Source organism: Eptesicus fuscus, chromosome 4 (genome assembly GCF_027574615.1).
Source record: "Eptesicus fuscus isolate TK198812 chromosome 4, DD_ASM_mEF_20220401, whole genome shotgun sequence".
Classification (NCBI taxonomy): domain Eukaryota; kingdom Metazoa; phylum Chordata; class Mammalia; order Chiroptera; family Vespertilionidae; genus Eptesicus; species Eptesicus fuscus.
The window spans coordinates 39,107,728-39,120,969 of NC_072476.1; the positions used below are offsets into that span (position 1 = coordinate 39,107,728).

Sequence of the window (13,242 nt, forward strand, 5' to 3'; positions counted from 1 at the left end):
GCAGATATTCAAGAGTCAATTGGTATGCTCCCTAAAGTTGGGGTATAGAGAGATGAGAGTGCATTGAGTCTAAAGAAACATCTATAGTTATTTCATTTGTTCATCCTTTCATTCATTTAGCAAGTACTTATTGAGAGCCTAGTGTGTACCTTGCACACTGGTAGATGCTCTAGATACAGCAGTTTTCTCCCCTGGGAACTTCATGTTCATCTAATATTTAACAAGAATATAACAGGTTGGTGAGAAATGCAAAGGAAGATAAAATATTAGAAAAACAAGAAGACAACTGCTTGTTCTATTTTGTCACTCAAGCCTAAGGGAGAAATGTTTCAAAGACAATGTTTCAAGTATCACTATTAAATTTGAAATATTTAAAGTTGTAAAATAGAGAGTAGATGGGGAAGATATGGAACATAGTGCCTTTTATTGAAGAAGTTGCAGAGTGAAAGAGAAGAACCTAATGTAATGATAATTGTAAGGCATTACCAAAACTAGTAATGAAAAGATTGAAACGTGTCAGTTGCTGATTAGAGCATCTCCTTTATAGAAATGAGTGATCAATAATTATTGAAAGAGTAATTTCATCAGAGTGTCATGTTTCTTATTAAGAAATATCCATGCAAGACCTTTTTACTTTGAGTAAGCTGATTAAGTTATGTTCATATGTGTATATTGACAAATGGCATTGTTTTCACTGAGGTAGTTTTTAAAATAAAAGAAAGTAAACAAATAATGTTCTGAATAGAATCCTTCAAGTTCATGGCTTTTTGTTAGTGTTACACTGAGTTTCCTTTAAAAGTAGATTCAGAATAAAATGTGTCCACCTAATTAACCCTACTTACTAACATGCATCCTGATATGTTTACAATCTTTATCATTTCCTGTTTACTCTATTTATTTTCTGCCCTCTTGCCTAAAAACCATTGACAAAGTAATTTAGCTATTTTTTTCTAATAATAGGATCACAAAATTTCAGATGCCTCCTTTCTCTTGAGTTATTGTAAGAGTATTAAGAAGAAAACAACATTAAATTAGTGGTTCAACTCTAAATTTGTACTTCATGAAAACAAATAGTCTCATTCTTTGAGTGCAGTGATCTTTATTACAGACCAATTCTATTCCTTGTCCCACAAACTTTCTGCTTTAGAAACAACTCTGTAAACAGATTTCAGCTTCACTGGGAATCATTGATGTTCTACAGACCACATTTGAGATGCAATACTTGAAGAAGAAATGTAATAGACCTTGAGATTACCATAGTGAATTGTGCTCTGTCACAAACTGTTTTTGGAAGGTTAAAATTAATAACTTTACCAAATAGGCACGATTCATGTATGTGAAAATTACTTCAATTTTTTTCTAAAATGTTTTATTAAAAACATTATGGTGTTTGAATGTAAAATTGAATTCTCTGCTTTTGTTCAGAGACTTGTTTGTGCAACTTTTTGTTTAAATTGGATTAGTACCATGTTAATTTTACATTGCCTCTGGTGAATAGCCACGGGACTATAATCTCTGCCAGTAATTTGTCACAGCAAAATCCTCTGGAGGGCCATACAAAACATTTGTGTAGAACAGATTAGACAGCAAAAGCCATATCTTATATTGTTAATAAATGTTAATGACAAAACCCAGCTGGTAAAGCTTGGAAATAAGATCTAATGCTTAGTGCCTATTGCCAGAAAAATGTTTAAACAGAGATTTCCATTACTCAGAGGTGATCTAGTGTAGTCAGTCTGTGAATTAAAAAATCATAATCTTCTAATTATTTAGAAAAAAATATATTTTCTTCAGATTCACAATTTTAAAGTCTGTGTTTCTAAGTTGTAAACTTTTTTTTTTTTTTGTAAATGGGTAAGTGACAGCTGTAAAATATAAGTAAATGTCACATAAAATGGTTCATAACTTAGAAAACAAGAAAGTGATACACATACATTCTGGATTTGATACCTCTGGTATACTGTGTAACACTGACTCTAAGAAGTTCTAGTTGTGAGATATTTAAGGGGTAACTTCGTTTTCTTTTTTCTGCCACCTCCATGAAGATATAGTACAGAAATATTTTTAAACCAAAACAAATACTTAAATTGTACTAAAAATATTCAAATTAAGATTAACCCTTTACTCCTTGGGTACAGGACTAAGAACTAAGATATTGGGTAGGATGTGCGTCCCTGACCATATTTGTGCACAGTAGATCTGTTTAAAACTAAGCTGATATATTTAGTTAAAACAACACAGACTTCATTGGCTAACATCAGCACTATCTTGTCCAGCCTCCTGCTTATCCACTCAGAGTAATTAATTTGATTAATTTATAAGTAATTTAGCCAAGGATAGGATGTAAATCTTTGTTTAAGAAAACAGTTGGAGGTCCAAGTCTTGGTTAAAAACTGTGTCTTGAAACCATCCAGGCCCTCCTCCTGACTTGTCAGCTCTGGGTTATTTTCAGAAAACTTTACTTGAGTTCCTTAGTTTAGTTGTAAGCTTTTTTCCCACAGACTTACATGGTATGTGTGAGTGGGAGAGTATGTAGTGGCCACTTTTTAGCCGCTGTTTAGTCTAGTGTATGTATGTTTACATCTCCTCTCTGGATTTATAGGCAGCCAAGGCAAAATAAAGATTATACTCACTTGATTGAGGAGCCTTTAACCCAGAGCACCTGGCAGCAGAGAGGATTTCTTTCACTAACCTCTAATTTTTGTGTGTGCATGTGTGATTATTTTAAATGCTGGATCCTTGATTAAAAATTCAAGGTTTTTCTTACGTTTTAGAATTAAAATGTTTCAAGTTTTATAAAGCTAAAATTTTATAAAGGAACCTAAAAATAAATAATCAACTTTTTATTATTTTTTTCTGCTTGCAAATTTGACAGCACCATATAACATAGAAAATAAAAATCACCAGTAACCTTAACCCCTCCTCAGCTAGATATAACAATTTGGTGTACGTTTCCTAACGAAATATATTGTACATTCCAAAAAGGAACAAAAGATTCTTATACAACGCCCACCTCCTAGGTTAAGAAATAGAGCATTATCATGCTTTGGAAGCCTGTGTACCTTTCTCAACTGCATCCTTTCCTAAGGTAGTTACTTTCTGAATTTGGTATTTATTATTCCTTTGGGTAGGATGTGGGTCCCTTAACATATTTTCTTTATAATTTTATAAGATATATTTAAAGTATTGTTAAATAGCACTGTTCACTTTTGTATATTTTTATCTTTTATATCCATGAGATCATTCTACTGTGACCACCAAGACTCAGAATTGTTTGTGATTTAGCTTTTTTGATGCAAGTAACTATAGTTAATTTATTGCTTTATAAAACTCGAACATATGAATATACCACAATTTATTTATCCAGTCTTCTCTCAGACATATTTTTCCCAAGTTTTATTTTAATAAGACAACACAAAAATTTTGGACATGTAGAAACATGTAAGAATTTCTGTAGTGTTTATATCTAAAAGTAGAATTTTTGTTAGTAGGGTTTGCTCATCTCAACTCCTACTCTAAATATTCTCAAATTATTTTCTAAAGTGGTTGTGTAAATCTGCAGTTCCCAAGAGTGGTGTATAATTGTTGTTATTCTTCACACCATGTCCAATGGCTGTTTAGATGTATTAATTTTTTCCAGTTTGGTGAGTGTGAAAATAGTATGTTGTGGCTTAAATGTTCATTTCCCTGACTTTGAGCATCTTTTCATATGTTTATTAACCAGTTACATGTCCTTATTGTGGAGTGCTTTTTTATAGCTTTTGCTCAAAAGAAATAAATCAATAGGTAATCTGGATTTTGCATCACCAGATACAAAGTTTGAAATAACTACTATCACTATGTTCTAGAAAGTAGATGATGACAGAAAAACATATTAATGAAGTGGAATCTTTTGAATCGTGTAGAAATTCTGGAACTGAAAAGTATTGTGAGTGAAATGTAAGAATTCAGTAGATGAATTGAGAGCAGATTGGGCATTGTAGGAGCAAGGATGTGTAAACTTAAGCAGAAATGAGGGGGGAAAAGGAAAATACAGCAAAAAACATATGGGATAGAGTATATGAGACTGACTACCTTTTGTGTAACTATAGACCCTTGTCTTAGTCCACATGGGCTGCTATAACAAAATACCACAGACTCCATAGCTTATGAACAAAAATTTGTTTCTTACTCTTCTGAAGGCTGAAACTCAGATCAGGTACACACCTTGTCAGGTTCTATGTCTGGTGAGGGTCTGCTTCCCAGTTCCATTTATGTGTCTTCATCTTTTTACTGTGTCTTCATATGGCAAAAGGAGCTAGGGAGCTTGGTCAGACCTATTTTATAAGGACATTAATCTCATTCATAAGGGCTAGCCTTCATGACCTAAGCACTTTCCAAAGGCCCCATCCCCTGACAACATCATGTTGGGAATTAGGTTTCAACCTAAGAATTTTGGGAAGATGCAAATATTCAGCCTATAGCAACACTTAAGAGAAAATAGAAAATGGGGGAGGGAAGCAATATTTGAAGAGATACTGGCTGAGAAGTCTATAAAAGTGAAAAAGATACCAAGTCTTAAGACTATCAATGAACTCTCAGCAGGAGAGTTCAAAGTAAATCATATCTTGGATGCATCACAGTAAAATTGTCAAAAAGCTAAGAAAATCTTAAAAAGCTGTGGGGGTGGAGGGAGACATTATCTTCATAGGAGCAGCAATAAGACTGACAGATAACTTTTCAACAAAAGTGAAGGATTTCATAAGACAGTGGAAAAACAGCCATAAAGTACTGAAAGAAAATAACTACCAACCTAAAATTCTGTACCCAGTGAAAATGTTTTTCATAATGAAATAGACATAAGACATGAGATTTAATGAAAGCTGTGCTTAGGGGACATTTGTAACCTCAAGTTCACTTAGAAAATAAGAAAAGCATAAAGTTTTCTCTAAATATCCCTTTCAAACAGTCAGTGAAGGAAATTAGAAGATAGAAAATAATTAAGACAAGTAGAACTTAATGAAATAGGAGGAAAATGTACAACAAAATAAACAAAGCCAAAAGTTGGGGTTTTTTTTTTTTGGAAGGAACCTCTCCCTTGGCAAAAAGTGTTCAAGGGCAAAAAGAGAATAATTACTAGGTCCTAATACCAGGAATAAAAAAGGGGGACTGGGCTACACATTCTTCAGACATTTAAAGAGATAAGAGGATGGTCCAAAAATTTTTATGTCAATTTGAAAAAACAGAACTTACAAAACGGACACAAGAAGAAACAGAAAATATAAGTAGTTATACAGTTATCAGAGAAATTAAAACTGTAGTGAAAAAACCTTCACACAAAGAAGTCTTCAGACCCAGATGGCTTCACATTTGAATTTTAGTAAACATTTTATAAATAACACTAATCTTATACAAACTCTTTTGGAAATTAGGAAGAGAGAACATCTCTCTCTCCCTCTCTCTCTCTTAATGAGACCAGCATAACCTTGATCCCAAAACCTGATAAGGGTATTATAAGAACAAAAAAAAATGACCAGTCTCAAGAACATAGATATAAAACTTGTAAATATCACAATCACCTTTATTTATTAAACAAAGGCAAAGTTGGGTATTTACCACCTTTAAAGGGGAGGACAATTAAGTAATCATATAAAAATGTAGAAAAAGTCAATGTCTATTCATAACAATTCTTAGCAAACTAAAAATGTAAAGGCAATTTCTTAATCTAATAAAGGATATTTACATAAAACCTATCTTTTTTTAATTTATTTTTTTCTTTATTAAGGTATTACATGTGTCCTTACCCCCCCATTGCCCCCACGTCCCTGCTCATGCCCTCACCCCTAGTGTCTGTGTCCATTGGTTATGCTTATATGCATGCATACAAGTCCTTTCGTTGATCTCTCCCCCTTCCCCCGACCCTCCCCTGCCTTCCGTCTGAGGTTTGACAGTCTGATCAATGCTTCTCTGTCTCTGGATATGTTTTTGTTCATCAGTTTATGTTGTTCATTATATTTCACAAATGAGTGAGATCATGTGATGTATACCTTACTTCAACTAAATTAAGGAAAGTTTTTCCTTGAGATCAGGAATGAGAGAAAGATGCCCTCTATCACCATTTCTTAGCAACACTGTACTGGAGGTTCTAGCCAGTGTAATAAGGCAAGAGAAAGAAAGGGTGCATCGTTGCAAAGGAAAAAGTAAAACTGCCACTATTTGCAGATGACATTGTTATATACTCAGAAAACCAAATGTCTACATATGACCTACCAGAATTAATGAATTTAGTAAGTTTGTTGGAAACAAGGTCCATATGAAAAGAACAATTTCAGTTCTCTATACTAGGCACAATTAGAGAAGAAAAATTTTTAAAACTCTTCCACAAATATTACCCTTAGTTTATAGAAAAGGATAAAGTATTAAACAAAATTAAAGAAGACCTAAATAATGGGAGAGGTAATAAACCATGTTCACTGATTAAAGAATCAATGGTTTTGGCCAAATTGATCTGTAGATTTAGCATAATCAAATCCCAGCAGGACCTTTTTTTTTTTTTTCCCCCAGCCCTAGAAACATTTATATGAACATGCAGGAGTCAAGAATAAGAATTTTGAAGAATAGCCAAAGAGAGAAGACTTTTTCAGATATCAAGATTTATTATTATATGAGTTATAGTAACAGACAGTGTACTCTTAATGCAAGGATAGAGAAATAAATCAGGTTACAGGGTCCAGAAACAAACCTATACATATAACCGACAGAGGTGACATATGGCAGGTGATATTGCCAAGCAAGGGGTGTCTTTTAGTAAATATTGCTAGGTCAATTTGAGCTCTATATGGGTAGAAGAAGAATCTTGATCTTACACCACACACAAAACCAACTGCATGTGAATTACTGATCTAAATGAAGCCTTAAAAGGGTAACATAAGAGTATTTTCAAGACTGAGGCAGGCAAAAACTTGGACATAGAGGCACTAGCCAAAAAAGAATAGATATATTTGGGCTGTATTAAAATTAAGTCAAAAATACCATTACAGCAGTGAAAAGGCAAGACAAAGACTAGTGGAAAATACCTGGAATTTAAATAAGTGACAAAGGACTTATCTAGTTAGTATACAGGGTGGGACAAAAGTAGGTTTACAGTTGTAAGTATGGGACATAAGAGTTTATTCTTATATCATTTATTAGTTATTGTACTATTTCCCATACAAACAGCCTATTCTCCCCCCACCCTGTATATAAAGAACTACAAACATATTAAGATGGATAGCAAAGTAGAGCAAAGTACCAAATGGTTGAACAGGAACTTTATAAAAGAAGATGCCATTAAATGCCAAAGGCCATATGCCATTAAAAATATTAAAACATGTTCCACCTCAGTTGTCTTTGAAAAAATGCAAAATAAAATTACAATGAGATAAATTTAAAAATAATGTTAAGTGAAAGAAGCCAGACATAAAATAGTACATACTGTCCAATTCTATTTATATAAGTTCAAAGCAGTCAAAATTTGTGGTGTTAGAAAATAGTGTAGTGGTTATGTTTGGGAAGGATGGAAACGGGGACATCTGAAATTCTGATAATTTTTTGTTTCTTATCTGGATGGTGGTTGAGTGGTTCATTTTAATCAATAAATGTTTACTTTGACATATACCTATTGGCCTACCGCTCCCATTTTGGGGTTGTGTCCTAAAGAAAGAAAAGCACCCATCCCTAAAAAAATATATAGAAATATTTGTGAGTGATACTAGATGATAGGGTGTTTTATTGCAGTATTGCTTATTGTACTAAAAGTCTGTTATTGAGAGAGTGGTTGAAAAAATCATGGAGTATTCATTCTGTGGAATGTTACACATGTATTTTAAAGAAATTGTGTCAAATGCATAGGTTTTTGTATGAGCCTGGAGAAAAGAGTGAAAAGGAATATTGTTACCTAAGAGAGGAGTGGAATTAGTGACAATGGAATTAGTGACAGTTACTGAATTTTTCTTGGTACATCTTTGTATAATTAACCATTTGTTAGATGCTGCTCTTGCCACTGATCCTTGTAGCAATTTATCGTGTTGTCAGCAGACTCTTTCTTGCCTTCAACTTCTTTTATCTTATGCTATTCAGCTAACTTCATTGATTGGGCCTGTAAAGATTATGGCTTATAACAGAAAGAGAATAATGGAAAGAGGTGTTGTTGTTTTTTGTGGTTTTTTTTTTTTAAAGAAAAACAAATAAACAAACCTGGTCATTTCTGGATAATGTGTGTGTCATAGAATTGGCAGTGTGTGGCTATATCATGGGTACCGTCAAATAGGATTATAATCACAAGTCAAAGTCATATGAAGTATATTTATTCCTAATATTTGTGATCTGGCTTGTTTCTTTCCAGCGGGAGCAAGAAAATCAAATGGCTCGTCTTAAAAAACAGCAAGAAGAATTGGAACAGATGAGACTACGTTACTTGGCTTCTGAGGAAAAAGATACAGTAAAAACTGAGCGACAAGAATTGTTGGATATAAGAAATGAATTAAACAGGTATAGTAACTAGAACATTACATTGCTTTTTCATACAAAAGGAAATTTCTAATAGGACAGCCTTTTAATTGGTTATTGGTCCAGGGGAATTATGTCAGGTTTTTCAATAAAGTAGATCATCTATAATAATAAAAGCATAATATGCTAATTAGACTGGACATCCTTCCGGACAACCTTCTGGACAAAGCTGGGGCTACCAGGGAAGCCCGGGTCCCAGTGCCAGAGGGAAGCTGGTGCCAGCAGCCGGGGGGAGGAAGGCCTACTCTTGCATGAATTTTGTGCAATGGGCCTCTAGTATACTATAAAATGTAGCTGATTTGTACAATAGAAAACTTAGGCCAAAGACCATTATTACACTCAAAATTTTTGTCATGAATGTAGCTATACTAAATCTATTGAGCTTTTTCATTTACATTGATAGCATTGGTGTCTTAATTTTTATTTTTGTGTGACTACTTCGGGATCATTGCTACTATTTCAAGGTAATTGATTATACTGAATTCTTAATTATAAAAAGTATATGACATTTCAGATTTATAGTATTAATGTAAGTAATAGCTCTTATTTATTGAGCCCTAACCATATGCCTGTCTCATTTTCTTTGATCTTCAAAGTAACTTTCTGAGAAAGATATTATCCCCATTCTAGAGAGCAGGACACCCAAGAATTAAAGAAAGTTAAGTACCCTTTCCAAGGTCACACAGCTAGTAAATCATTGGAGCCAGAGGTCAAATCTGATTCCAGAGGTTGTATTTTTAAATAATATGTTGCAGTGCTCTTCTCTGTGTGGCCTGTTCATCTGAGTTAGAATTTCAGTAGTGTTTCTGTTAGAAAAGTCATCTTTAGGAAGCAGCAGCAGAACAAATTATAATCTTTTTGGAGGTGAGTTTGGGGGAAGACTTTTTAACTTAGTTTTTCAAGAGATAGTATTTTTGTTTCAGGAAAGCATACTGTCTTAGCTTGGGGTGCCATACAGTACCATAGATTGAGTGGCTTAAACAACAGTAATGTATTGTCTCAGAGTTCTGGAGGACAGAGTTCAAGGTCAGCATGCCAGCATGGTTGTTTTCTGGTGAGGACTCTCTTCCTGCTTTGTAAGCAACTGCTTTCCCACTGTCCTCACAAGGTGAGAAGAGAGTGAGCAAGAGAGTGAGCAGCAGTGGTGCTGCTTTTCACAGCGGCACTAATCCCATCATGAGGTCCCCATCATCATGATCTCATCTAAACCTAATCATCCTGATCATCTTCCAGAGTCAGAGACCATCACATTGGGGAATAGGGCTTGGCATATTAATTTGGGGGAATACAATTGAGTTCATTGGATGAAATATCCCATGACATCTCCATGATGCGGGGAAAACTCAGTCCTGTATTAGGTAGGTTTAGAGCTGAATTAAATAGCTACATTTAGTATATTAATGTATAAGTATCAGTTGGAAAAGGTCAAGGTCTACAGTGCCGTGCTATAAGGCTTTTTAACTCAGCAAATATTTATTTGCTGTGTTGCAGACTTGGAAGATGTTACAAATTAATTAGAACATGAACCTGGCCTTTACAAATTGTGCCATCACAAACATTATTTGAAGATATCTGTAAAAGTTAAAATGTACATGCCCTTTGAACCAGGCATTTGCATCTATAGAATTTCACTTCCCATAGTAATTAGTGAAATAAACTTTATAACAGTAAGGACTTTTCTTCTGATTCATTGCAGTATCCCCCAAAACCAGCACTGTTTGGTACATATAAAAGTTTTCTTGAGTGAATTTAGAAGGAAATGTTATATCAGAATAGTAATAATATCAGAGGTTTTACAACCTAAAGGTCAACAATAAAGGATGATTAAATAATGGGGCATCTAAATGATGGGATGTTATGAAGCCATTTAGAAGAACACTTAATGATGCCCTGGCAAAAACATTTATTATATTAGTAAGTGAAAAAAAAAATGTACAGCACTGCGTGTAATATTAATTTTTCAGAAAAATATTTAAAATATATATGCATTTTTTTATTAAAAAAGAAATTACTCAGATTGGTTATCTCTGGATAAGATTATGATGGTTTTCTTCTTTTTAACATTTCCAAAATTCCTACAGTTTTCATGTATTTTATAATTAGAAAAACAAGTATTGTTTTTAAAACTGTCTTTTATAAGTGTGCTAACTCTGACTTGCCAAGTGTAACACTGGTTTTCGTTTTCTTCCTGAAAATATTACTAAAAATGTGTTTTACCATTAAATCATTTTGTTTTAAATGGCATTGTTAAGAAAACCAAAACAATATTTGTTGCCTACTAGAGTAGTGTTTGTTCTTGACTTCTCAGGTTAAGGCAACAAGAACAAAAACAGTGCCAGGATTCCAGAGAGATTGCAAGTGGAAAAGTGGATGGTCCACATGGCAATGCCCTGGAAGAAGGTTTGGATGATTATTTGACTCGCCTAATAGAAGAGCGGGATACTTTGATGAGGACGGGTGTGTATAATCACGAGGATCGAATAATAAGTGAACTTGACCGACAGATCAGAGAGGTTTTGGCAAAAAGCAATACCAGTAATTAATAACATTTGGAAAATCTTTATAGACTTCAGGTCTAAATTTTAATTTCATTGTGAAACCCTTAAATGAAGGGCAAAATGGATGTTTTAAGATGCAATTTTCAGTTTTTTATAAGCAAAAATTGGATATGCTATTGTATAGTATTTATTTGATTTTATTTACTTTGTGCTACCTCTCCCATTTTGGTTTTATTTATAATTGCATTTTATATACTCATTTTAAATGCCTTTTCAGTGTTCCTCGTAATTTATAATTTCATGGCCGAGATTTCAAAACAGCTTTTCATTAAATTTGTCCTGGGAGAAATGACTATAGTAATTTCCAGTTATATAACTTTTCATGTTGAGCCAAAAGAGTACATGTTGCACTTTAAAAATGTGTCCTATTCATTTTGAATATAGATATTTTAATTGTTTAGACCAATTGCAAATGTAAACTATTTTATTTAACTCATTTAGATGTCCTATCTTTTTTACTTCTAACATTAGCAAGTGACACGTTTGAAAACAGGATAAATGCAAAGAAGCCATATGGTAATACTGAGAGACAAGTTAGTCGTTTATTTAAAGTTTATACAGATTAAACTTGTTTCAAGCCCTATTGAATTTTCAAATTTCCAATGTGCTCTTAACTTTTAAGAATATGAAGTAGCAGCTTAATAAGGTCTTTGTCAGCCTCTTGCTCAAGATTGCATCATTTACTTTTGTTGAAAATAGAGATTTCTTTTTATTTTCCAGTAATAGTAAGACTAGTTAACTTTGTAATATAGAAATAGATACTTTTTAAAAAAGACTGTAGCTGGGAAAGTAGAATGAAAAAAAATTTTTTCTCCCTATAATTTTAATTAGTCTTTTTAAAAAGTACATGAGATTAAATCATTGGATTTATGTAGTGCCATGTCTGTATAAACTTAAGAATTCCTTTACATCATATTCTTCAGAGCACTTTCCTCATCCTTTTAAAGGGTACTGAAAAGTCTTATTAGAAAATTCCCAATTTGGTGAGTCTTTAAATATATGTAGTTTGAAATTTCTGATTCCCAAATATAATAAATTTAAGTATGTACTTCAGGTGGGATATATACTATTTACTGATAACTTCTGTAAAAGCAGAATAGGCCATTTGGTACACTAAATTAATTTTCTGTTGCTTTCCAAGGAGGTATGTTTCTTGTTTGGGAAATTAAAGTCCCCGCATGCATTATATGTTTTTTTTTTTTCTTTATTAACAAAGTATTAATCTAAAAACAACCCAGCAGTAAATAACAAAGAAAGAAATTACTGAATGAGAAAATAATGAATATGTGAATCATAACAAGAATTTGAAACATTAATTATGGTTAGGCATTATCTCATCGAATTTCGTGCCACGTTAATTGAACAGAGTATTCTTTTTGTTTCGGAAGGTTTTGGGTAAAATATAGTGACTGCCTTCAATTGCATTGTGTACTGCGTGTGACTCTTCTCAAACACTAGAGGGGGCCTTAGATTTAAAGAAACAAAAAGGACTTTTCTAAAATGGATCTGTGGTTTATTTTGCCTGCTGTAAAGCTATCTTTTGGCTATGTATTTTAACGAATAAAATGGTAATTGTATGCATGTTTGAGTTCCTGAGCAGTCTGTTACTTTTGTTCTAAATCGAGTGGGCCTGTGCTTGACACTTCCCCTCTCAAGTCATTTTGTATCTTTGGTCTGTAAGTGCTTACATTGTATATGCCTTTCTCTCTCTCTCTCTCTCTCTCTCTCTCTATTGTTTGAAGTATTACAAATAGTGGTACATATGTCTTTTTTTTTCCCCCATTGACCTCCTCCCGGCCTCCCCTACGCCCCAGTACATGCCCTCACCTGCCCCTCGCCCCCAGTGTCTTTTATCCATCGGTTATGCTTATATGCATGCGTACAAGTCCTTCGGTTGATCTCTTACAGCCCCCAACCTCCCCTGCCTTCCATTGTAGTTTGGCAGTCTGTTCAATGCTTCTTTGCCTCTGTATCTATTTTTTCCCCCATTTCTTTCCTTTAAAAAAATCTTGCCTCTGCAGACTAGAAATAAACTTTTTAAGTGTCTTTTTTTTTTTTAATTGGAAGTGTGAAATTTTAACACCTTCAGCAACAGCCATTTCATTTGTATGTGGTATTTAACATGTTTATACTGATTGCTTTAAAAGTAGTGCCAATC

The 13,242-nt window shown here is 33.6% G+C and overlaps 1 protein-coding gene across 2 annotated transcripts in view; it reads left to right on the forward strand.

Moving 5' to 3' along the window:
- CEP120 (centrosomal protein 120) overlaps positions 1-13,242 on the forward strand; it is a 75,972-nt gene that overhangs the window by 41,998 nt on the left and 20,732 nt on the right. Inside the window, exons 20-21 of one of the 2 annotated variants that reach the window (XM_054714959.1) lie at positions 8,363-8,508; positions 10,835-10,983. In XM_054714959.1, the coding sequence (XP_054570934.1) occupies positions 8,363-8,508; positions 10,835-10,983 (295 nt within the window). Of the gene's footprint in view, positions 1-8,362; positions 8,509-10,834; positions 12,666-13,242 lie in introns of those variants that run through there. The other variant, XM_028145141.2, reaches the window with a different exon arrangement.